The 27562-nt window shown below is 38.3% G+C and overlaps 1 protein-coding gene across 6 annotated transcripts in view; it reads left to right on the top strand.

Moving 5' to 3' along the window:
- Window positions 1-27562, top strand: part of Ank3 (ankyrin 3) — a 526258-nt gene that overhangs the window by 77281 nt on the left and 421415 nt on the right. The window contains exon 1 of one of the 6 annotated variants that reach the window (XM_048338828.1): window positions 20867-21305. The exons of 4 other annotated variants lie outside the window; for them this stretch is intronic. In XM_048338828.1, the coding sequence (XP_048194785.1) occupies window positions 21243-21305 (63 nt within the window). In that variant the 5' untranslated portion in view covers window positions 20867-21242. Of the gene's footprint in view, window positions 1-20866; window positions 21306-27562 lie in introns of those variants that run through there. One more of the 6 variants, XM_048338832.1, reaches the window with a different exon arrangement.

The raw sequence follows: 27562 nt of genomic DNA, 5'->3' as shown, positions 1-27562 counted from the left end.
CATTATGATATATTAACATCAGACAATAGACCCTCCTGGGTAATAAATCCCTGGAAGGTATTCCAGTTGACACGTGTAGCTCAAAGGATAGTAAGCAAGCAGTTTCATAGAGACAAATGACTTTCAAAGATATATATTTTCCACGTGGCCTAATTTTCACCAGCATAGGATGGTAACTGTTTTCAGAAGATGCCAAGTGTCTGGGCTGTTTGCCAGGTTTCCATTATATTATCAAGGGAGAATAAGAAACGAAGCTATAGTTTAAGTGGAGAAATTTCATCCAAACAGTTTGTGAGAGGCCAAGGGGAAATGCCTGGCTCATTAGTGAATAATACCAGTAAACATTCAGAGAATCTGTGTAAGTAGTAGCCTTAATTTTGTGGCTGTCAGTGAGAAACAAATGACTTAATATGTAGAGAACACCAAATGTCAGGCCTAACACACATGGAGTTAGGCCTGGAATTGACTACATTGACTATTCCACTTAAGATATTATAGCAGGGATATACAGAGCTAATCTATCTGTTTGAAGGAAGATTTTATGCTTGCACAAGTATGTGCATACACATCATCTTATTAATAGAAAATCATTACACACTGTACTTCACCCTGAAGCCTGCTGGAGATCATTCCATCCAGTTTCCTTGTTATTTATTTATTTATTTTTCAAATTTTTATTATCAAACTGATGTACAGAGAGGTTACAGTTTCATACGTTAGGCATTGGATACATTACTTGTACTTAGTTTTAGAATAATTTTGGTCTTCCTAAAAAGATGTAAAGGTAAAATAGGATTGTTTAGGCTCCATACCCAGTTTTTCTTGTTTATTGTCAACATCTTACATTATGATGTCACATTTATCAAAACTAAGAAACCAGCTGTGTTCCTTTACAATTTGCTAAATTCCAACTCTTTTCAGATTTAATTTATTTCTCCCTACTCTTTTGGTTGTTGTTCTAGGGCCCAAATTACATTTAGTCATGGAGTCTCCCCATGTCTCCTATGGTTCCTTCTTTTCAGTTCCACATATGTTCTTTGTTTCTGATGACTTGGTGGTTTTCAGAAACTCTGGATAGGTTTATATTGAATGCCTCTCAATTTGAGTTGTCTTATGGTTCCCCCTGGGATGATGAGCTCTGAGGAACCTTGACTACAGAGGTGAAGTGCCATTCTCACCATGTTGTATCAAGAGTGACTAAGATCAACATGGCTTTCCTGTGAAAATGACAACTTTGGTCACCTGTATAAAGCAGTTTTGCCAGGTTTTGCAATATCAAGTTAGTTTCTTTTTTCCCCTTTTACATGTCTGTTTTTTTTTTTTTTTTTTTTTTTTTGCCAGTCCTGGGCCTTGGACTCAGGGCCTGAGCACTGTCCCTGGCTTCTTCCCGCTCAAGGCTAGCACTCTGCCGCTTGAGCCACAGCGCCGCTTCTGGCCGTTTTCTGTATATGTGGTGCTGGGGAATCGAACCTAGGGCCTCGTGTATCGGAGGCAGGCACTCTTGCCACTAGGCCATATCCCCAGCCCCTTGTTTTGTTTTTTAATTGAGCAGAGGACAGCCCACACTCAAAGGATAGGAAGTGAAGTTCTACTTCCTTGTGTTGTGAGGGTATGTGTCTTCGTGTGTTTATAGATTCTTTATAATAATCCACTGAACTTTACATAATACAATAAAGTCTATTTTTTACTTCATTGATTTTCTCTAGAATAATCATATCTAGACATCTAAAAGATGTTTCCCCAAATATAACATCTCTCTAAATCTCTCTCCTACCTACTTTCCTCCTTCTTTCCTCCCTACTTCTTTTCCTCCCTCCCTCTCTCCTTCCCTCTCTCCTCCACTCCCTCCCTCCCTCCCTCCCTCCCTCCCTCCCTCCCTCCCTCCCTCCCTCCCTCCCTTCCTTCCTTCCTTCCTTCCTTCCTTCTGTCCTTCCTTCCTTTCTCTTTTTCTTCCCTCCCTCCCTCCATCCTTCCTCCCTCCCTCCCCCCCCCCTTTTTGGGTCAGTTGTGGGGATTGAACTCAGGGTTTGGGTTCTGTCCTTGAGCTCTTTTGTTCAAGGCTAGTGGTCAACAGTGCCACCTCTGGTTTCCTAATGGTGAATTGGAGATAAGAGTCTCACAGACTTTGCTGTCCAGGCTAGCTTTGAACTGTAATCCTCAAATCTTAGCTTCCTAGTAGCTAGGATTATAGGTGTGAGTCACTGGTGCCAGCTTAAAAGTATTTCTTATTTTAAGATCTCTATCTGTCCAGAGATATGTTCTTGTTTGTGTTAAAATGAGTTTTCATTTGTTTAGTCATTCTTTGTTTAGGTGTCTGAATTCAAGCTAAATAATGTGCTTTGTTAATAGTCATAGAATGTAATCGCTAAGTGATTTATTTGATCGAGTGATAAAACTAGTAGTCTTTTGGAAATAATTAATGTCTAGGGAGGCTGTTATTTTATAACACAAGAACACAAAGTTCCATATGTGGTCACCTATTTTAGAGCTTCATATTCAATTAAAAGGTTATTTAGTGAGCTTCTACAATATTCTGGCCATGTTTGGTGGTGAGGATGACTGATCAATTCCCTGTTGAAAAGGCTTCCATGATACCAGTGGGAAATACAGAGAATAAAGTCATTAAAAATGAATGGAAACCATCACTTTAGAAAATAGTAAGTACTTAGGAGATGACAGCCAGGGAGACTTGCTAGCAAATGGCTTGGGTGTGATGGTAACTCAGGGGCTGTTCTGCTTTGGGGCAGAGAGATCCTCCAGGCCGCAGGCAGTGTTGCAACAGTCAGAGCACACAGGAGCCCAGACATGAAGCTGGGAAGAGAAGCCCAGCAAAATCTAGACTTTAGGAGAATGAATAGCAAGTTCCAGGAGTAAAGATGGGGCTGGAGTGGCATAGGTCAGGATGGAGAAGCAAAGAAGGAGGTCCAAGAGTAGACAGGGCCAGCTCCATGTAGGGTTTCCCAGGCAAAGCTGACTTTTATGGAGAGTGACTGGGTGACTGTATGCAGGAGAGTTGACATGGTTTTCATGTATATTGTAAAAGAAGCATCTACTGTTGTATGAGAGATGAATTGGAGGGGAAAGAAGGGGAAATGGGAATGATGGTTAGAACAGTTGATTTTTGTATCATAAGAATAAGAACTTGCCAAGAATTATCTACTTGTTTAATATTTAATAAGAACTATATATGAATATCACCAAACTAAAAGATGTGGTTGGCATACCATCTACAAGTTATATCTGTTGTGTAGGATAGGTAGAGTTGTATTTCCTATGCTGTTGATGAGAGTTAACTAAGATTTTTATAATGTACCCAGTGTTCTTGAATCATTTATTTTTTAAACATAAGATGCTATTAGATGAAATGAGTTACTCTATCATGATCTTAGTTCCACACAAAGAATTTTGCCTAGATTCATCACTGGGAATCACATTGGTTCTATGTTTTGAATGTTGTATATTATTATCTCACTGAATGTATCAAGAATATTTTACTGAGTGAAGGGCAAAATAGAAACCAAGTTCTGGGAGCTTTTTTAAATATAAACTTTAAGAATTATGAAAATAAAGAACTTATATGGAAAACTGCTTTAATCTTCGTGAGAAAAGAATGGTTTGATATTTTACCTCATTATTCTCAAGAGTAAGGTGTGGTGCATGCCTAATAATCCAAGTAGGAATACCACAAGTTCAAAGCTAGCCTGGATAAAGCTACCAATACTCTACCGCTACAACAAATTAAAAATAGAAGGGTTGGGGACTTGTCTCAGTGGTAGAACATTGTCTAGCATGTGTGAGGCCTTGATAATGAAGAGAGGGAAGGGAAGGAAGAAGGGAGGGGGGAGGAAGGAAGGAGGAAGGGAGAGAGGGAAGGAGGGAAAGAGTGAAGGAAGGGAGGAAGGGAAGGAGAGAGGGATGGAAGAAGGAGAGAGGAAGGAAGTGGATATGGTTCCAAACATCCAAGGAGATTTTGTTGTTAAAGCAGTAAAGAGAACAACAATGGTAAAAAACCAAATGTTGCCCTTCTAACTCGTCTGGTTCTTTTGCTTGTATTTACTTTCACAATGAGAGGGGTAAGGTAGAGATTGCAGATAGACACAAGACCATGATGTAATCTTTTCTGAAAGAATGTAGTTTGAGAATGAAAGACCTACTAAAGTACTGAAGAATGAATAACAACAAAGAGTATATAGAGTGGGACAGACTAAGTCTAGTCATGAGAGGACATTCATGGAATTTGGCATTACAGCTGATTGTCTAAGGTTTATAGATTTTACACAGGCAGAAATTACCGGAAGGGTGCAGCCTGGAGGGAAGCAATGAGGATGGAAAATGACAGAACGTATTCTAGCTCTGTCTCTTGCAACCAGGAATTGTGGCCAACTTTACCACAGCTCTCTGGGTAGCTTACAGAATGACCTGACAAGAGAAGTTGCTGAATAAGTCCAATTGCTTGAATGGATAATGTGTTTGTAGGTTAAAAATATACAGATAACTAATGTTTATGGAATCAAATAAGTGACACAGTCACATACACTACCTTCAAAATAGAACCTCTTGACATCTGGTTTTATTTGCTGTACATCTTGTTTGCAATCCCTAATTTGAATGCTATCTATCAGAAGGGGAAAGGACATGTTTGATGGCAGGAAGAACACATAGGATTCTCTAGATGAATTTTGCTACACATGTCAGAGAGGAAGAGTTTTGATTTTGGCTCCTTTGCTCTACTAAGTTTGTAAAAGAACAGTTGGCTTAAGATTTCTATTTTTGTATGTTTGGGGGCTTACTTTAGTGGAGGGAAATGCTTAAAATTTTAATGAATATATATGTAAGTAGCTTCATTTTTAACTAGGAAACTTCTATATTCAGAGTGAATCTTTTTATGTGACATGGTGTCAGTGTTTTATATAAATAGTCTTTTTATAACTTACTGGCTTAAAACACTTTTTTTAATGTAGATAATGGATTTTTAAGTTTTGAGTTTTTAGTCTCCTTGTCTATTGGGGGTCTGTAAGGAACAATTTGTTTAATATAGCTGTTGTCTGGAAGCTTATTTTACTTATTAAGAATCATAATAAATTTTAATAGACATTTAAGTAGTTATTCTGTTTTAAGGTCAGTAGAATTTCATATTCAGATTGGATTTTTTTATGTGTTACGTATTCTTTTTGAATTTCATTTCATCTCCCAGGCTAGTGTAGAAACTAATCCTCTCTTCTGAGCCCTGGGGATTACAGGCACCAGTTGATTTTGTTGTTGTTGGTACTAGGGTTTGAACTCTGGGTAGGTACTAGGGTTTGAACTCTGGGTATGTTGCCTGAGCCATGCCTCTAGCCTTTTTTGCTTTGGTTATTTTTGAGAGTAAGGTTTCACTTTTTCTCCATCTGTCCTGGACCACAATCTTATTGTCTTATGCTTCCCAGTGTAGCTGGAATGACAGATGTACTTTACCACACCCATCTATTGATTAAGATGGGGTCTCACAAACATTTTTGGGGAGCTGGATTTAATTATAATCCTCGCAATCTCATCTCTGTCTATTGAATAGCTTGGATTATAGTGGTGAGCAATCAGTGCCAGGCTTTTACTTTTCTATAGCATTGGGAATGGAATTCAGGGTCTTGCACATTCTACATGTTTTAATACCAAGGTATATGTCCACCCAGCCTTTTCATTTTTGAAATTTAAATAGTCTTACTATAACTTATTGCCTTTAAAAAGTTGTACTTTTGTATGTTAGATTGACTCAAAGTAGAACATGTCTAATATCCTGTTGACTTTATGTTAAGATCCTTAGAATATCCAATGGGGGGAAATATTGGTATCTCCTACCACTTATTATAAACCCTTATTAGATATACCGAACAGGTAATGTGGAAAACTCTTTTTTTTTAATTATTGATATATGGGATTTGAACTCAGGGTCTTTTGGGCAAGTACTGTGTACAACAGAATCTGCTCCATCAGCTCCTTTTTGGACTGGTTCTTTTTTTTTTTTGCCAGTCCTGGGGCTTGAACTCAGGGCCTGAGCACTGTCCCTGGATTCTTTTTACTCAAGGCTTGCACTCTACCACTTGAACCACAGCACCACTTCTGGCTTTTTCTATATATGTGGTGCTGAGGAATCAAACTCAGGGCTTCATGCATGCTAGGCAAGCACTCAACCACCAAGCCACATTCCCAGCCCCTGGGCTAGTTATTTTCTTTCTTTTTTCTTTTTAATGAGCTGTATTTTTCTAAATTTTTGTTTTATTTTTTTCCCTGCTTTCACACAGTATTGAGAACATAGGGTCTTGCTTTATGCTTATATTGCCCTGGGCTGTGATCCTACTATGTGCACTTCTTCCCCATGTTGCTGGGATGACAATAAATGGCATTGCACTCAGCTCTAAAAGTTGGGAACACATAGGCACACTCCATTGTGCCCGGTCATTGGGTGAGAAGGAATCTCAATTTTTTTTTTTTTTTTTTTTTGCCCAGGATAGCCTGGAGCTGAAATCTCCCATTCTCTCCCTCCTAAGTGAAGATTCCAGGACTGAGCCACTGTCCCTGGCTGGAAAGTCTTTTGTGTGTTTGCTTTTTGACATGATATAATATTAAGGGTTTGTTCTAATGTTGGGTGATGTGGTGCATATCTGAATTGCTAGCTCTCTGGAGGCTAAGGCAGGAGATTTACAACCTTGAAGCTAATCTGCAGTACATATATTGCTAAACCCTATATTGAAACCCCTCTGAAAACTGTTATAATATCATCCATAGTATTTTTATGTGATTTTTTTTTTTTACTATATTGACAGAGTATAGGGATAAGTTTCTGCGTTTGACTAAGGAAAACATTTTTTCCCATATAAAACATTGTTCTTAACATTGATCATAACAATAGACAATTTGAGGCCTATTTAAATTTCACTGTTTGTATATGAGTATTGTCAAATATTTAGCCATTTCACAGCTTGTTAAAAATCCATTTCAAGCATTTGTTTCTACCTTCTGAGTACTTTTCCAGTATCTAACTATTAAGAGAATGCACAATATGTAGAACAATATCACATGTTCAGAACTGACAACCTGCAAGTGTTATTTTCTCATTTGCATTACACTCTTATTCATGTCAGGAAGAATCTACAAATTTCTCATAAGAGCACCTTAAAGGGCTGCTATATGTGACATTGCAGGTAAAGCCGTTTGGAATATTAAAAAGGTTAAGAGCCTCAAGCTGAGAATTATTTGGAAAGAAGGGGTTCAGTGTGTGAACTCTTAAACTGCCCTCTCTTACCTTTCAGCTTCTTTCACTTTTTTTTAGATACTATCTTGGGGAGGGGGGAAGGAAACGTGAAGCTCTTTTGTCATTGTTCATCAATTTTCTTTTCAAAATTGATCTTTCAAGCATTTGAGTTAACAGGACTGATGTTGAATATTAAGATCTAAATATTTCTTTTTATTTATTTATTTCTTTTATTTATTTATTTTTGCCAGTCTTGGGACCTGGACTCAGGCTTCTTTTGCTCAAGGCTAGCACTCTGCCACTTGAACCACAGCGCCACCTCTGGCCATTTTCTGTATATGTGGTGCTGGGAAATTGAACCCAGGGCTTTATGTATATGAGGCAAGCACTCTTGCCACTAGGCCATATCCCCAGCCCAAGATCTAAATATTTAATTTCTTCCTCTAGAATATCTACTATTGTCTGATATCAGAGATAGCACTGGTTTCTTATTTGATTGGAAATCACAGCAAATTAAAGGATGCTTATTAAGCCAGAATCATTCACCTCTTGGTAATAGTTGCCTGAAATGAGCCATTACTGTTCCCTGCAAGGTGATAGTGAAGAAACTAAGTGGCATGTATTTCTTACGCAAAATCATCAGGGCTAATTAGGTAAGCTTCACTGAGCTCAACATAGTGAGCAATTGCTTTATCACTATAAAGTAAGCAAAGGGATACCCAATGAGTACAAATTTCCTGCAGATATATTAGAGACCACACATGGCAAAGAAATAGAAAACTGTACTCTATTTTATAAATCTGTAATAAAAAGTCATGTATTTCTGTCTTCATAGATAAAGCATGGAAAGTATGAATGCAGTGACATTTTGCAAATTGTTTGATAGTGGTCTAACATTTTTTTGTTTTGTTTTGTTTTTTGCTACTCCTAGGGCTTGAACTCAGGACCTGAGAACTGTCCCTGGCTTCTTTTTGCTCAAGGCTAGCACTCTACCACTTGAACCACAGCGCCACTTCTAGCTTTTTCTATATATGTGGTGCTGTGGAATTGAACCCAGGGCTTCATGTATATGAGGCAAGCACTCTTGCCACTAGGCCATCTTCCCAGTCCTTGGTGTAACATTTTTGAAAGACATTTTTGAAATATATCAGGTATTCATTTTGATTTAGTCTGTTTAAGATGAAATTCATGAAGTCTTTGGTTGCAAAAATGAATTCATTTTTGAAGAAAACAATGGACAAACCAAGCAGCACTCAAGAATGATTAAGTGTTGAACAGAGTGCAAACTATAGTGTAGGGATTTGTTTTCCATCTTGTCACCTTCTCCAGGGCTGTGGCCGATCCATTAACCATCTTTAGACAAAACCTGGAGGATTATAGGGAAAAAAAAATAGAACACTAGGCAGGAAGATTTATCTAGATAGATGGGTAGGTTAGAGGAGAGGGAGAAAAAGAGTGATTTAGCTTTTGTTATGTTCTATATAAAAATTTTAAAGGGCAAATTGTCAGTCAGTGTGATTTACATGAATCTTTTCTATGAATATTATCTGCCTAGGGCAAGGATGTAAAAAGGAAAGTCTCAATGAGTTGATGTAAACATGTGCTATCCAGATTTGTGTTTTAGAGCATGTGGGAAATAGATGCTGGTCCCTGGTCATGGGTCTTTTGTATGTAAGTGAGTGCTTTCATTGTAATAGGTGTTTCTAATTAATTTCATTTTTATTATTTAGTTAGTTGTACAAAGTGAAAAATTTCACTGTGACATTTCTATGTACACATATGATGAAATTGAGCATAGTCACCTCTGTGGGGGCCCCAAGTTTATAGGTATTTCCCTCTGTGAAACCCTAGATGTTTATCTGCAGAAAAATTAAGCAATACAACACCAGGAAATGGTTACTCAAAATGGCCAAGGGGAAAGACGTGGACAAATGAAGAGAAGAGGGAGAGAACACAATCATAAATCCATTGCATAGTCTACAAAATTAAAAACAATGAGAGATGGGGTAGGTAGCAGAAGAATGGATGAGAATATTGAAAGGGGTGACATTGACCAAGGTATGTTGTATTCATAGAAGTGCTGTTAAATGGCAATTCCTTTGTTCAACTACTTAAAGAAAACAGGGGCTGTGAATATGGCCTAGTGGCAAGAGTGCTTGCCTCGTATACATGAAGCCCTGGGTTTGATTCCTCAGCACCACATATATAGAAAATGGCCGGAAGTGGTGTGGTGGCTCAAGTGGCAGAGTGCTAGCCTTGAGCAAAAAGAAGCCAGGGACAGTGCTCAGGCCCTGAGTTCAAGCCCCAGGACTGGCAAAAAAACATGTTGGTTTTTTTTTTGCTCAAGGAAAGCAATAAGCAATTAAAACTTGAGTGAGCGAAACATACTGTTCCCTGAAGTTTGCTTGAAGTATATTGTTCTTAGACTATTTTCATTAATTTTTTTTACTATGTAAATTCAGATTTGGTCAGTCAACTTTAGAGATACTGAAGGAAATGAATAAACATTGTTTGCTACAAAAAATACTATAAATCCCAGAAAGCAATAAAAACCTAAGCGATCATACTTTTTCTCTTTTTCTGATTATGTATTAATGAATTCATTACATTAAAAAAAGATTTCAGTTAGGCAGTGGTGGTTCAAGCCTTGTAATCAAGAGGGTGAGGATTGGGAATCACTGTTCTAAGCTAGCCTTGGCAGAAAAGTATATAAGAAACTTATTTCCAATTAACAACCAAAAAATGAGATAGAAGTGGAGCTGTGGCTCAAGGTAGAGCACCAGCTTTAAGTAAAAAGCTGAGTTCAAGCCTCAATTTACTGCTCCGCTCCAAAAGAACCCACACATTTCAAGGTTATTTGTTGTATTTACAGTTGTATTTTATATTTTACTCTCCTTTGAAACCAAGGCCAGATACCCTTGGAAAGAAATCCATGAATGACATTGCACACATAACAATAGTTCATCAGTGGGATGAAAGCCCATTTATTTAGATTTTGGGTGCAGAATAGGCACAAAATGGTTCCAAAGAATCTTGCTATATAGCTCAGGCTTGTCTTGAATTTTCCCACCTCCCAAATGCTGGGATTATAGATGGGGGTCACCAAACCAAACCAGGATCACTGTTGTCTTTTTTTTTTTTTTTTTTTTGGTCATTTGTGGTACTGGGCATTGTCCCTGAGCTGTTTCTTGCACTTTGAGCCGCAGCTCCACTTCCAGTATTTTGGTGGTTAATTAGAAATAACCGTCTACTGGACTTTCCTGCTAGGCTGGCTTTGAACTGAAAGCCTTAGATCTCAGCCTCTTGAAAAGCTCAGATTACAGGCAAGAACGACCAGCCAGTTCCCAGATTTTTTTTTAAGTGGTTGGACACAATGAAGAGATAGAAATTACATATAGCTGATATGTTTTTAAACTTTTAGCACATAGACTTCTGCACTTCTGGTTTCTCCTTTTAATTGCCCCCTTGCGATAAGTTTGTTGAGGGAAATTAGATAATTTGGTGTGTAGTTTCTCAGTCTGGATTTTGCAAATTGCATCCCTGTAATATTTGTTATTTTGTGCTTCCATCTCCTGCTTTATATGTAAAATTATACTTAAGATAGGAGTTATAGTGAGATTCAGGTTTTATTTGTATAGTTATTTATTTGTTTATATGCTTAGGTGTTTATTTATAATAATACTTCAGAGGTGCTATTGTATGCTTTCATGTAAGGGCACATACTGTCTGGCTATCTCTTATCATAGAATTAATGTTAATGAACATGTTCATGTGTCATAAGCTTGAATCATCTGTTTATCCACTGTCAATTTCACTACCACCTTTTCTTCTTCTTCTTCTTCTTTTTTTTTTTTTTTTGCCAGTCCTGGGGCTTGAACTCAGAGCCTGAGCACTGTCCCTGGCTTCTTTTTACTCAAGGCTAGCACTCTACTACTTGAGCCACAGTGCCACCTCCAGCTTTTTCTATATATGTGGTACTTAGGAATCAAACCCAGGGCTTCATGTATGCAAGGCAAGCACTCAACCCCTAGGCCATATTCCCAGACACCTACCACCTTTTCTTTTGCTTTTTCTCTCCTTTTTTATTTTTTGTCAGTTGTAGAGCTTGAACTCAGGGCCTGGGCACTGTCCCTAAGGTCTTTTGCTCAAGTCAAAAGCTCTATCACTTTGAGCCACAGATCTTATTCCAGTTTTTGAGTGGCTAGAGATAAGAGTCTCACAGGGACTTTTCTGCCTGGGTTCGCTTTGAACTGCGAACCTCAGATCTGAGTCTCCTGAGTAAGTAGTTAGGCATGAACCCTGTGCAAGTCTTCACTACCACCTTTTCTAGCCAGCAGATTTAGCAGCCATCAGCTACTGCCTTAGTCCATAATTTGATTAAGGATTGAAAAATAGTAATATTCTACTTCTTTCATTCCTTCTTAACATATTAACTACATTGTTTGGATAGAGAATAGACTTTTTGAACAATTTGGTTACTTTGAGATACAACTTGTATAGCAAAGATAGTTGGTTCTGTTCTTTAGTAGTTTTTAAAATGAGTTGGTTTCCTCAGGTATTTTCCAAAGGTGACTGGTATTTTTAAGGCTTAAGCATATTTGATGTATTTCAGTCCATTCTATTTATGACTTTGTTGATGTCCTACTTCTTTAAGTTGGCTCTGAGTCCTTTTAGTATAAGCACAGTGGACTGTGATGGCTTTTTTGTTTTCTGAGACAGTAGATGTTCCAGGCTCAGCTCACATTTTTTTTTTTTTGCTCCAGTATTTGAATCAGCCATTTGTGCAAGAGTCCTGATTGTGTGTGTGTGTGTGTGTGTGTGTATGTGTGTGTGTGTGTGTGTGTGTGATATGTCTATCGAGTACATTAGCAGGTGATCTTTAAACCACAATTATAGGGATCCAGAATCATTTTATTTTACAACAACAACCTGTAGCTTCTTTTTTTACAACAACCTGTAGCTTCTCATGCTTCTTTGGACTGCAGAGATAGAAAAAATGAAAAGCCAAGCAATGTCTACTTTTCAACTACTGTGTCTTCCATGTCCTTTTCCTTTTCTATTAGTGAGAATTAGTCACATGGCCACCTCACAGCAATAAGATGACAGCGCAGGTGTTCCCTAGCCAGGGATCTCTCCATTGTAGAAGCTGAGCACACAGCTTTGTTGGATGCCAAGATGTCACTGCCAGAGAACAGTTCTTCTGCTAACCCAAGTCACAGGCTTCCCTAGCCTGCTCCAAAGAGAATCTACAATCTCAGCAGCAGCCAACTGAGTGGAGCATCTCCCTCCATGCACAGCAAGTAGACAGAAATAGAGTCCAGAGGGTACCCACAATTAACACTCCATCTGGAAGAGAGAATGTGGGGCACAGCTGCCACTGATCCAGAGAAATTTCAGAATGTGACTTGGGTGTACATTATGAGGTCATTCTGCTCTTGCATTGAATGAACTCCTTTGATTGAACTCAAATTATACTTTCTGTAAGCAATTCTCTGCACATTATTCCATTGGCATCAATCTCTGGTTAGGTTCGTCATTTTCCATTCTCATATATATCCATGTTTGAAGTAGTTGTTGACTATACCATACCTAGGCCCTATAATTTTTGTTCTATTCTCTATTCCTCTGCGTTTAAAGGCAACTTTAGATTTTTTTAAGGTTTTCTTCCTTTTTTTTGAAGGCTTAACTCTGAAGACTCTTTCTTTCAAAAAGGGTCTGATTTCTTTAGAAATATAATTCTTTCCTTGATGGTATTCTGATCCATATCCTTCTTTAAACTAATGACTTCACTCACCGTCTGTAAAGGAATAACTATACATTATTATTTTTTTGCCTCTTGTTCCCTTAATTATATCTCATTTGTGATTGGCTCTTGTGAGTCCCCCTGAGGTAGCAGAAGGAAGAATATACTTTTAATCTGATATTTGGCTGATTCTCCCTGGGCCTTTGTTCCTCAAAGCCTTTCTCTGCTTTTATTCACAGTTTGGGGTCTTGTGGCAATCGAATTTACCTTCTTTGTAAGACTCCCACTTTTTGAATTTCCTCATCTCATTGGGTGTTTGTTTTCTTATCATTTTTGACTAAGCTCATCTCTTTCTTTAAAGCCCTTGATTCATACTGTCAGTAACAACCAAGTATACAAAAAGGCGCACAGCAAGCATATGCCTTTTTAATTACTATGGATAAGATGTTTGACCAGTGTATACACTCGTTCTTTCTATGTCTCTAGCCTTCCATGCCAATTTCATTGCTGCCTGCTGCCTGATTGCTAGGCCAAGTTTAGGTATTTGTCATGGCAGTACTTCACCTGCAAGTACACATTTCCATATTTGTGAGGGGAAAGCTGGCAGCTATAGTAGAGATGGCCACTGAATTAGAGTATTGTAGAACAAAGAACTTTAGAGCTTTTGTAGTTCACCTAGCACACTTCCTGTAGGAATCCTCCACAGAGCTGGGCAGTGACCTTAGGGAAGGATCATTACCAGGCCATTGGACCTTGGAAATTAATTTTGGTCACTTCAGCTCATTCTTCTGCTCTGACGATTTGAGAGAGCAAATGAGGAGCTTTCAAACTGAGTTGAGATGTGTAAGTATAACTTCATTAGGGCATTGATACAGTCTGCAAAGAAAGAGAGAGAAAAAAAGAAAATACAGGAGACAACTCTAATTTCAGTGGAAATGCTTCAGGAAATAACTAAGTTTTGAAGACTTAGACCTTTCTGTTGTGTTACATATTCTTTATACATTCCCATGCTCTTAATCTTACTTGAAATGCTATTTTTCAATGTCATGATGACAGCTTTGAGATACTTGTTTTGATGTAGTCCTAAATAAGCCATATACTATTTGCCTTAGATAGGACCAATTGGTCTAACCTATGTCCTCTTAGCTCCAATTCCCAGTCATCATCTACCTATCTCCAAGCTTTGATGAGTGGTAGGGATGAGAGTGAAAAGGGCCAGGGTTAGAAAAAGGATGTTTAAGTAAATAAGAACTTTGAGAGATTTTTTGGTGCCAGTGTGGCATCAGTACTGTGTAAGTCCAGTACTACGTCCCCAAATAAACAAACCAGTCAACTAACTAAAAACCACACACACACACACACACACACACACACACACACACACACACACACACACATCCCACACACAAAACAAAACTCAAAGGGGAACATATGCCCTTTTAAAAATATTTATTTATTGTCAAAGTGATGTACAAAGGGGCTGCCCTTTTTATTTGGCTAGAGGAATATATGCCAAGGACCATGACAAATCCAAAGCACTGTGTAGCAATCAATGTGAACTTACTTGAAAATAAAGGACACTGCCTTAATTTTATGATGACTACATCTAGCTAATGTGAGGATTTGGAGTCCAGCATCATCTTGCCCACTGGGTTCAAGGAAGCAACATCTTTATGTCACAGGTGTGGGGAGAGTTAAGGCAGACTCCCTACAACAGCCCTCATGATCTCATGCCGCACACAACCAAGAACCCATACTTCTTTCATTGTACTTTAGTTTTTGCCACTAGAATATATCTTAAGCTCATGCTTTTTTCCCCTGTCTTTGAACAAATGACTTCAGACATCTGTACCAAGAGTGAGTAAGCAAATGAAAGAAGAAGAATATATACGGACATACCCATCTTTATTTCATGATGGTCTGAGTGAAAGTACCATTAACTTTGCTATAAAGGCTTAATACTATGAGATATGGTGTAAATTAGAATTTGAAGATCTAAAAACCTTTTCTAATCTCTTTTATTTTAGTAGCTGGAAGAATAGAGGCGCATAATGTTAATAAGTTGGTTAGAATATGGACAGAAAAGAGGCAGTTACATTGGGTGGGTAACTGATGAAAAAAGGGACTCCAGATGGGTAATTGATAAGCTGTATCAAACCATCTTTTGTTTAATTTTTCCATAGCAATAAAAAGAAAACCTGGCAGAACTACTGACCCTATTTGGGTGGGGACTCAAATACAGGTGACCTCAGTTCTTAATCATTTTAATATTAGCATTGCTGGAAACTTTTTACAAAAGCAAGAGAATGTCTTTAGAGTCTATCACTATGGTTCTTTTAAAACCACATAGGATCTTCATTGTTATTAAGTAAAACACATAGATTTAGGGAAGATCAAAGCAGTGACTCATCAGTCCCTAACTCACAAAAGGCTTCTGAATACCACTGGGCCTCTGAGGAGAATTGCTAGTCTAGTGAAGGAAAATTACCCTGCTCAGAAAGTCACACGGGTGAAAATGCAAGGGTTCAGCAAGGAAAATAAACAAAAAGCAAACCACCCATTTGCAAGCTATATGTCTTTGAACATTCCATCTGTCCCTGTTTTACTAATCCACTTGGATTATATCATTCTATTTTAACAGGCACTTGGTGGAATAATCAGGAAAGAAAGAACACCCAGGATGAACAGGAAAATCCTGCATTGCACCTCCTTGTAGGATTCTGACATATTGTCAGGAACGGGACTAACATATTAAAAACATTTCACAGATAATATACTTAACTAAGCTAAGTTTTAAAAGCTCTAGCAAACAAGTATTAGTAAATAGTGCAGGTGGCCATTGGATATGACCAACACTTGTAGGTTACTTGGGAACAAGCTGAAAATTGAGACTCAATGCACTTTCTATCATATTTGGTTTCATCTCATGCCCCAAATATGCCTAAATTTTTAGGTACTGTAAGCAGATGTGTAAATATTACTATGCCAATTTTCAGTATAAATATAGAAGGACTAGAAGCCCAGGAGCATAGAGCATATTTCTTTAGATGTTTTTATTATATGAGAGAAAGAGAGACATTGTATGAAGCAGTATGATTTTGAGTTATACAGCTACACTGATGCTTTTCCTGTTTCTACATTTTCACTGTGGTCTAGCTGTTATGTTCCTTGAAGTGACGGCAGGATGAAGGAGTAGGGATGATAGAAGTGAAAGAATCCCAAGTCCATTCTCAGGCAACTACAAGTGTGTGAAAAAAAAAATAGCGTTTTGATCCAAGAAGTAGCTATTTCCTATCACACGTGTTCTCCTTTTTTAAAAAAAGTTTTCTGGTGGCATTCACACAAATACCACAATCCCACAGAGCAGACAAGATACCCTCATTGTATGTATATTTATTTTTCTAATTTAAAGTTAAACTTATGGCAAGGTCAAGATATTGACTGTTGGCTTTTCACTCAGGTCTCATTGCGGGTTAACTTCACACTCTCTGGGAGCTACTAGTGTTGTGGAGAGAAGGGATTATAAAGGAGCAGTGTGCATATTTGCTTCTGGTCCCAGATCTGCTAGGACCTGGCTGAGTGACCCAAGGAAGCGTTCTCAGGGTTACGGTCCACACACACAAAACAGCACCTCCACCTGTCACTCAGCCTTGAAGACTCATTCCATGATTCCCAAAAAAGCACTCTGTCTAGTTTTGTCTTTCCATTTACAAGTATTTAAAATGCTGAGAGTTAATGTGTAATATGAAGAGGGAATGCTGTAAGTGACATTTTGAAACTACTTAAAGTCGCCAGCTAGCATGTAAATTATAGTAATGACAAGTCATCTTACCCTTACAAATAAAATAAGCCTCTCCATATAGACATTGCTACTAAACTTTAATGGAAAGATGTTGATTGGTTTGGTTTTACTTTGAATATAATGGACTCTAATTTTAAGAGAGAAATTATAGTCAGTGTCAGTGTTTGCAAGTAAGTTGTACACTGAAGATAGCTTTTAAAAGTTTGATTTCTGATAACCCTTGCCCGTTATTTCTCCTATGGTAAGCCACTTTCATTTTAAAAATAGATCTGTTCTAGGAGACTTAAGTTGGCCCTGGTTGATGTCCTCTTATGCAAGTTATTTAATTTAAAAATAGAACAGCCTCAGATAGGTATCAACTACTTGCTGATCATTTCTGGTGGAAGTAAACGAGGTCAGCAGCCAGTTAGTTCTATGGAGTCAAAGATGTAAGCATTATAATCCAGTTGTGTTGTTCCTACTCAGAGAACTCAGACTAGGGTTTTATTTCCAGGTTGATAATTCCAGTGCATTTAGCTTATCGACTAAATTTAACTTCTCCAAGGGCTGGGGAATTTTCTAATTCGGGTGAAAAGGAGATTACCATTAGAAAGTATTTAACATTTAACATTTTTGGAATAAGTAATTACCCCAGCCTGTTTTTAGATCAATCAAATTACACTTTTACTCAGAGCAATTATAATTTAAAAGGCACTAGTACACCTTTTGGCTTCTTAAAATAATCATTATTTCTGTGAATGTGTGTCTGTAGAGTATAGGTATGCAGAAACATCATTACAGATGAAGTAGCACATACTCTGTTCCTGAAGTCTAAATTGTTGGAGGTTTTTAAACTTCAAATGAAATTTGACTGGTTTGACAAAGTGAGAATATTTTCCATTGTTAAATATCAAATTACAATTTCCTTTTTGTTGCTTAAAGACCATACTACCAACATAGAAATTCCTTTTGTCTGACATACTTTTAGAGATAGAATTATTTTTTTCTATTACAATGTCTAGTACTTAACAAGTTATACAAAATAGACATGAAACATGCTCGATGTTACCTATGTTTATTATTAGGTTCTAGCTTAAAAGGATGATTCTTTGTGAGTAAAATAATTTGACATCATTTGTAGTTAAATGTCAAGTGGAGTATTCTGTCAAGCTTGAATATACAGTGTGATGAGGTATTATTCGGTTAGATGTCCATGTTCTTTATCAATAAGAATAATTTCTCCTGAAACCAATCCTTTGTAGGATTTTGCCATGTAATGACATCTTAAAAAGTCTTGTTTTCTTGCATCCAACCAGCAGAGAGCACTTTAGCTTTTAGTATAGGCAATAAGCATTGTATGTACCAGTGAATACAGTGAAGTTCGTAACGTAGTACAGAACAAACTAATCATTCACCTCAGTTACAATCTCATTTCTTCTCAAACGTTTGCATTTAATTTTATCATTCAACTTATTTTTATAGTTCAAAAAAGTCAACAAAATGGCATTTTCCTAAATTTATTCTTGTGGTATGCCTTGGGTAGATCTTTTCATATTAGTTGTATTTTTAATAGTTTATATTCTCAACTTGAGATTCCTGGAGGAAGAGATGAAGTTAAATCTCAATTTTTGTGTACTCTCTATTTCCCCCTTAAAGTGCACTAAACCCTGTATTCAGTAAGTAGTTGTTGACAAAAGCGTTTTCATCTTTGTGTGTGTGCGTGTGTGCACGTGTGAACGTGCACATGCCAGGACAGTTGCCTTGACTCAGAACCTCATGCTTTCACTTGGCTTTGGTTTTTCACTAAGGGCCGGTGCTCTACCACCTAAATCATACCTCCAATTCATCATTCTGTTGGTTAATTGAAGATAGAGTCTTTCAGAGTTTTAGGTCCTTAAGTCTGAGCTGGTAGTGGTATACTTTTGGACATTTTGAATTAACCATTTCTGTGAATGCATATTTCAAAAGCATAGGTGTCCAGAATTACCATTGCTTTGAACTGCAATCCTCCAGATCTTAGCTCCCTCAGTAACAAGCATTGTAGGTCTGAACTACCTGTCCCTGGATACAGAGGTTTTTCTGAGTTGAGGGGTAAGTCAAAATGTTTGGATTCCACTATAGATCTAGTACAGGTAGATGTGGTATCTCTCTTGTTTGCCTAGTGAAGAATGGAGAGGTTGAAGTGGGAAAGTCTGACCTGAGTCTACCTATATAGATGCTTCATCTTATGAATAACTTGTATTTAAAAAAAACAAAACCAAAACCCTTCCCCATCCTTGTCCCTCCAAAGGCATACAACCCATCAGCCTAGGGCCACCTAATTTCAGTAAAAGACCAAAAGAAATAGGGAGAGTACTGACAGTTCCTGGTTTCCCTGCTTCAAAAAGATGATCAAGGGTTGAATCACTCAAGAACTTGAAAGGATTTTTCTGCCATTTCATGATTTTCTACCTTTTACTGCATGACAAGAGAAGCCTTACTGAATAAATAGCAGCAGATAATGGCAACTGTGGATAAGCAGATAATGAAGGATGCATGTGTGGAACATAAATGTCCAATACGTTTGGCCTTCTGACCACACCAGACTTATTGAGATGTGTATTCCTGTAATTAATGTGCAACTTAACACTACAAAGGATCTCCCATAGCTAATTTACTGTTCCTTGAGTGCATGTGGTTCACTGAGGACTCCTTTCCATGGCTGCACTGGCCTGTTAGCCATGGGGAAGACATCTCTAGCCTTTTCTCATACTCCAGTGTTCTCTGAGAAATAGATGCTTTGAAGAATAGGGGAAAGAATGTGGGCAGAATCTAGACACACTTTCCCCACTTTCATAATAGGAAAAGAATGAGAAACATCAAGATAAACAGGTGCACCTTTTTGGTTCAATATTTTAGCATCATTTCCTTGAACCAGTAGTAGGTCCCCTCATGCACAACACTGAAAATTTAGCCTTTTTGACTGTCTTTCCACATACAGCTGTGCTTGAATTAATTAGAACCCTTTTCTCTTGGATTAAAAAAAAACAACAACATTGGAATGAGGAAGTACTCTGGTTTATTTCTGGCTTCTATTCCCTGGGAATAGACCCGAACTCACCTCCACATTTTTTTCTCTCCTCTTCTCATTTACTCTCTTTTTTTTTTTTTTTTTTTTTTTTTTTTTTTTATCCTACACCTATGTCACCTGTTCCCTCAGGAGGACCTGTTTCCATATTAAGATTGCTTCCTGAACAAGACTGAGTCTGGTATTCCTCCAAAGATGCTTTAAATGACAGCCTGTGATGGTAATTCAGTTGTGTTTTCATGGAGGGAATATATTGTGAGGGATGTCCACCCAGGTATGAGGTTGTGCAGATGCCCAGAAAATATCTGAAAGCTGTGGGCTCAGGATGGCTGGCAGCCTGGGGTGTGGGTAGGGCATGATGTGTGGTCAGGGCAGCTGTGGAGTGCATAACGTAATCTGAGACCTGCGCTGCCCGAAACACAGTCCAGAAGCACAGACTGTCTCTGCTCGCCACGTTGCCTTTAGTATTCCCTGAATACTTTGGAGGCTGTCTTTCCTATTGGTTGCATGGTGTATTTGTGGAGATAGCCCAATGACTGAATGTGAATTGTAGCCAGTTTGGGGAAGGGGTTGTCTGTCATGAACAATTCCTGAGAAATCCTTAGCTGAAGAAGATTGGCAGTTTGTCATGTTTTACTTGTTATGTTAAAAAAAAAAAAAGGAATCATAAAATAAATGTAGACTGTGACTTCCACCAGCCGTAGCAGGTCTCTCCTATTGTTTGAATCATTGAGCACTTTTTATTTTTTTTAACAAACCAGTAACCGGATCTCTTACTCCTCCTGCTGCCTCCTCCTCCACTATACCCTGATGCATTCAACACATGTGTCCTCATGGGAGGCTCCCAGCTCTGAGAGCAATTTACATTCGGCTTCCCAGGCTGCATGAAGCAGCAAATCAGCCCTTGGGAAGGCTTCAGAGACTTGTCAGCAGTCTGTAGCTTATTTCAGTGTGAGTCTCTCTCTCTCCCCCTCACCCTCTCTCTCTCTCTGTCTGTGTGTGTGTGTGTGTGTGTGTGTGGTGTGTGTGCGTGTGTGTGTCCCTCTTCCTCTCGATCACCATTTACAAGCTGGAATCACTGTGCAAGAACAAACGACAAAAGTCTTGTCGAGATCTTATCTCAGGGTAATGACTAGTTAAAAATGAAAGGCCCAAATATTGATTTTCTTTAGAGGAACAATTGAGTGTCTGATGTAGAGAACACCCAGTTTCTTCCTGAGGAAAGCCAAGCCAGGACTACATTAGCAGCCTGGGTGTCTGTGACAGAAGCAGGGCTGGATTTCAGCAGCGGCTGCCTTGCCTGTGGGGAGCTCCCGTAAATGGACTTTGGTCTCAATGCTTTGACTCTTTGTGGTGGTTTTGGATGTTGGAATACGGGCGGTGATCTCCTGCCTTTGATAAACTCACCTGATTTAAAGGAAAGATGAGTGAAGAGCCAAAGGAGAAGAATGCCAAACCTGCTCACAGGAAAAGAAAAGGAAAAAAGGTAAGAAAAAAATCAAGCAACATGTTCTCTCATTGTTCTCCTGGCTCCGGGAAGGAAGTAATCTTTAGGCTGGCTATTTGAGAGATTGGCTTTAGATTGTACAAAGCATGTTAGAACCAGATTGTCTTTTTTTTTTTTTTCCTTCACTGATCTATTAATGGGTGTATTCTGTGTTAGAGGAAAAAAATCACAACTTGGATACATTGCTAAAATATTTAAACAGTTAAATATAGTCATTTAGATTTCAGTAATCTGGTGTGTTTTTCATGGTGATATTCAGGATATTAAGTAAACACATGTCCTAATTATGTGGGTGGGTGTGTTTTTCTTCCCCCATTAAATTTTCCAGAATGCTTGTTAATCAACAGGGTATACAATTACTAATGAATATTATTAAGGTATGGATTGTTTCCTTTAACACTTATTTTAGGCAAACTTAAGGAAACCTGTAGTTAGACTTTAAAATTACAGCTTGGAGGTGAACTCCATCTTAAGTATTGATTACTTTATGGCTGACAAATCTCAGATTTGCATTCAGCCTGTTGTTGTTCAGGAACATGCTCCCATATAATTTGTAAAATTAATTTCATTTTCCATGTGAATCAGATGTTTACCAATGTATTGATGGATGATTTACTGTAAACCTGTAGATTCATTTTAATTTTCTTGAATTTGTGTGTCGTAAAATGTGTTCCTAACTTGTTAATACATTTTTAAATGGGGGAGAAAAGGTAATTCCCTAGATCTAGCATTTGGTTTGGGTCCATTGTGGTTTATAAACTGTCTTGATTTTAGGGTGTGCCACCAGTAGAAAAGATAATTGTACATCTGTAACAAAGAAAAACAAATCCCAGAAATAGGATTGTAGCTCATAGCTATTTAAGGAGAATGTGTAGTGTGGTGTTTTTTTTTTATCTTTATTCCAAAGACTCAGATATTATAGTTTATTTTCTAGGATGGTTATATGTGACTATATCTTTTTAAAATGCTTTCTTATCCCAATGTGATGTATACTCAGATGTAGAACACACAGAGAATGGTTGGTTCTAGTAGAGAAGAAAAAGGATCTCAACTACTGGTTGAATATATCAGGCATTTAAAAACCATTCTTGATCCATTTATTATTTATGAAAGATGGATTTGAATGTGCTGTTACTAAAGGCTCTACTTCCAGCAGACTGGGCCGAGAGCACATTAAGAGATATGCCAACATTCTAGGGCACTGGTTCAACATCCTGCCCATTAGTGAAGCTGTGCGGACTGCCTTTAAGTCAGCCTAGACTTCTTGCACATTGTCTCAGTAGGGGTTGATGATGCTGCAAAGGTGCTAGTCTGATTTCCCAAGGGAGCAGGTCTCAGCTGCACAGCACAAATGATTTAATGCCTAGCAGAGTGGCGCTGGTCTTAAGAAAACCTGTCAGCTTTGCTCATGTTTATGAGAAATGGCCTTAAGGATCTGACAGCCTCCACCATGATTATGAACATGGAGTGTCATCGAGAGCCCAGACAGACACATGAGCCACGACAGTGCAATCTAGATGAAAGTGAGCAGTGGCTGGATAGGTTGTAAATCATGGAGCTTTTATGTGGAGTCCTTTGACATGGGCTTCTTTTCTTTCTCTTTCTACCTTGAATTTTTTCAGGTTATGTTTCATTTCTCTTCATATAAGGCTCTCTTGTTCAGAATACACAATTAAGTCAGTTGCTTTGAGGCCTTCTCCTTACATGCCACATTCTCTCGGCTGTTGCCAGGACATTCTTTCTGAAAGCCTTCATTAGTACAGTGCCCAGTACCTTCTAAACTCCTTACTGCGGGCTCAGTGGAATCCAAATTCCTGACCATGAGGCCTGAGACCCTTCATAGCATGACCTACACTCATGCCCCAAGAATTTCCCCCTCATCATTCACTTCACTTTTTTCTGAGTTTCTACAGACAGAAGGCCTTACCAGTCCCAGAATTAAATCATTCCTGCTGATGCTTATCTTTTGTCCACTGGGGAAGTCTCCCCATGTCAGACTGCTTGCTGTAATCCCACCCGTTCTTGAAGGTCAAACCCAGCTCTTGCTCCTCCTTAAAATCCCTTGATTTACTCTGGTATCAAGACACTGAGGCTTCTGGATTGTTGTCATGGTACTTCTATGGTCAGGGTGCTTAAAACATTCTGCTTCCTTTTCAAGTCATCAGGCACTCGCTTTCTTCCCTGGACCACATTGAGCCTCTCCATGTTCTCATGGGGAAGCAGAGGGCATCCTGCCTTGTATGTGGTTGATGCTGCAGAAATGTCCCATTGACTTTCGTTTAACCAGTTCCTTGACCAGAATTCACTAAGAATTCTTAGAGGAGTCACATATCAAATAGGAAGGATGTTTTAAATGAGTAGGTCTTATCATGTCAGATAAATGATACAGTATTTTATCATCAGCTCTAAAATTAATTATTTATTTAAATACATACATACAAAGAATTTGACTAAAATCTGTTCAAATATATTTGTTTAAATACAAAAATTAAAACATGTGTGTTAACACACACACACACACACACACACACACACACACACACTGCATTTCATTCTGTACCAAATAGTTGAGAAGGTTGTTTTCAAGTGTTTCATGACCCTTACTGCAGCACTGGTGGGTGTGGCCAAATGTAACATTCTAGATAGGAAATACATGCAACCTCTAAATACATAACTCCTCACCAATTGTAAATATCTCCCACTTATGTATAGGAATTTTTTAATATATATGAATATATGTCAATATGGCTTTGAAATACTGTGTGTTTTTGGAAAAACAGATTATGCTGAGGGCATTTGGGTACAAAGTGTCTCTTGAGATATATTGAATGTTGAATACAGAAGATAAATGGAGTGCAATCATTGTGTTAGACTTTTGTAGCACAGAACAAACTTGTCTATTCTGCTCAGAATATGAAAATTCAAATTGGCATTGGGAAATATTTCCAGTAATTTCTCTATTTGTGAAAAGGGCACTTGTATTGATGTGTATCTATATCCTCTAGCTTCTTAGCTCTCATGTTAGTTATAGGAGTTTATTGAAAGTCAGGAGACTCCTAGTCAAACTACGAGTTTTAATCTGTATCTGATTCTACCCAGATACGCTATCTTGGCTAGCACAATCAAATGGGTTCAAAACCAACAGTACTGTGGAGTACTTTGCTATAAAACCAAGAATACTCTAAGAGTAAAATTAAAATAGTAAATAAAAGCCAGGTGTCAGTGGCTCATGCCTATAATCCTAGCAATTCAGGAAGCTGAGATCTGAGGATTGTGGTTCAAAGCCAGCCCTGGCAAGGGAAGTCCATGAGACACTTATCTCTAAATAACTACCAGGAAACCAGAACTGGAGCTGTGGCTCAAAGTAGTAGAGCTCTACCCTTGAGCAAAAGGCACTCAGGGACAGTGCCTAGGCCCTGATTTCAAGCCCCATGACAGACAACAACAACAACAACAAAAGATTATATTCATCATATTTGCAAAAGAACTTTTAAAAAAGAAGAGCACCTGAACTTAAAAGTGGTCATTATGGAGGTATTTTCAGACTTATTTTCAGACTTATTTTAGAGTAGCCTGTAGCAATGACAAATGAGCACACACTGTTCTACTTGATATTATGCTGCACAAATGCTTGGTTTAACCAGCTACCAAAGGTAACATGAACAAAGTGACAATGACAGCATTTATTTTGTGTCTATATTAGTCAGCTCAGGATAAGAAAATATTAGGCATTCAGTGGCTTAAATAACAGAATTTATTCTCTCACAGATCTAGATATTAGAAATTCAAGATCAGGTACCAGGACAGCATGGTTCTGTTTTCTTCCTGACTAGCAGGGTGCTCACGTGGCCCTTCTGTGGATCATGCGTGTGGATAGATGACTCTCTTTCTTCCTCTCTCTCCCCTCCCCCTGTCTTTTATAGCTACCAATCCTACTAGACTTGGATCCCTTTATGATCTTTTTGTACATTAATTACCCCCTAAAATCCTTACCAAAGAGTATGATAAGGTCACAATGAAGGATAGGATTACCTACTGATGTGAGTTTGGGGAGGAGGGCAAGGGTGGTACAAAATTCAGTTCATAGCACCCAAAGAAAAGTATATAACCCATGTTCCCAATTTAGGTATGTGTAATAAGTCATGTGATGGTGATCCAAGTTCTTTTTATAAATCATGTGATGGTGATCAAAGTTCTTTTTTAAATTTAATTTGTTGAGCAAGTTCTGTGTGGAGATCCTTCGTGAATAAATGAACCCAGAGCCAGGGATGTAGAAAGTGTTAAGGGTAGCAAACAAAGGTAAATATAGGATCTGTTGATGGAAGACAGACTAGAATGGTAAATTTCACATGAGGTTGAGATCAGGAAATGACAACTAAAGGAAGGAATTCTTGGATTGATATGAAGTTAATATGTATCTCAATTGATGGTGGTAAGAATCTTTCAATTAGAGAACCACATGAGAAAGAGGAAGGGCTTGAAGAACATTGGTATTCATTGGAAACTAAATATTGATTCAAATATTTGGAGACTATTATGTAGATGTGTGTTATACATTTAATTTCCTAGGGTATAACAAAAAGTGAACAAAAAATGGGGTGAATATCCAGGTCAGATTGCTACTATTTTGGTAAATGCCAGTTTTTTTGTTACTTTGTTGTCATAATTTGGTTTCTGACAAGAGTATATGTGGTCCTGGGGCTTCAACTCGGGGCCTGGGTATTACCCTGAGCTCTTTTTGCTCAAGGCTAGTGCTCAAAAACTGAGCCACAGCACTACTTCTGGTGGTTAATTGGAAGTAAGAGTGTCACAGACTTTCCTGCCCAGGCTGGCTTTGAACAGTGGCTCTCAGATCTCAGCTTCCTGAGTAGTTAGGATTACAGGGGTGAGCCACCAGTGTCCAGCAGGATTATACCTTTTATTGGAACAGATGTATATAGTTTCATTGGATCTGTAGGTTTGCATTGTCAGTGAATATGTAGGATTTGCTCCTTTCATATTTATTCAGTGATTTATTTTTTTCTTTTCAGTACTGGGGCTTGAACTCAGAGCCAGAGTGCTTTCCCTTAGCTTTTTCATTCAAGGCTGGCACTCTTTATCTGTTGAGTCATACCCTCACTTCCATCTGCTTGTTCGTTAGTTGGAGATGAAAATCTCTCAGATTTGTCTGTCTGGGCTGGCTTTGAACTGTGATCCTCAGATCCTGAGAAGCTAGGATTAGAGGAATGAACCACCAGTGCCTGACATATTCAATAATTTTTTAAGTGGCAGATTAGAGAAAACAATTTAGATGTTTAGAACTCTAGTAGATAATGAATCCCCTTCCAATAACTTTGCTTTCATTTTACAAAATTTCAAAAAAGAATTTTTTACCTTCTCAATTCACTTTTCCACCTTAAGAGCAAAAAATAACTTGCTTTATTGAACCTAGTTTTTACAGTTTGTCTCCCTTCCCTTCCCTTCCCTCCCTCCCTCCTTCCCTTCCCTCCCTCCCTCCCTCCCTCCCTCTCTCCCTCCCTCCCTCCCTCCCTCCCTCTCTCCCTCATTGCCTCCCTCTTTTCCTTCCTTCCTCCTTTCTCTCTTTTCCTCCTTTCTTTACTTTCCTCACCTCCTCTCTTTTCTTTCTTCTTCTGATGGGCATGGGTTACCTTATGTGTGAGAGATGTCCTTCTTTAATTTCTGATGAAGCTTAAGGTACCCAATTAGGTGTGCATTCTTTGAAGGAATGTGCTAGCGTACCTTGAGCACATGACAGTCGCATCGAATTCTAATTTTTCAACCCTGTTTGCTCAACCCTTCATGTGCTCACTACTGCAGTATAGGCAAATACCCTCTGCAAGTCCTTTGTTGGTGAGGGGGATGATTTGAGTAATGGTTCATTGAACGTGATTATGCATTCAATGCAATTACATTTGAGGAGGTAATAATTCACTTCATAGCAAGTGACTATATATTCTTTCCCATTTCATTAAAGGCACCATAGTCAAGTGTTCCTTTTCTTTCTCTTCTTCTTCTTTTGCAAGGAACTTTAAATATTTCCCCTTTTCACTCAGCGTTCTTCCTCTTTGTTAACCTTACTTTCATAAACCCCATCAACTTCATCATTAACAGGCATACCTAAGATGAATCTGTGTGACAAATCTAGATTTACAAAGCAGAATTTTGAGTCTTCTTCCAGTAATGATTTTGTTGTATTTTCTTAAACATAGTATTGGGCTTTATTCATGTTAGTTTAC

Source organism: Perognathus longimembris, chromosome 2 (genome assembly GCF_023159225.1).
Source record: "Perognathus longimembris pacificus isolate PPM17 chromosome 2, ASM2315922v1, whole genome shotgun sequence".
NCBI lineage: Eukaryota > Metazoa > Chordata > Mammalia > Rodentia > Heteromyidae > Perognathus > Perognathus longimembris.
The sequence above is the reverse complement of the archived record's forward strand: the minus strand, read 5'-3'. Positions and strand labels throughout refer to the sequence as shown.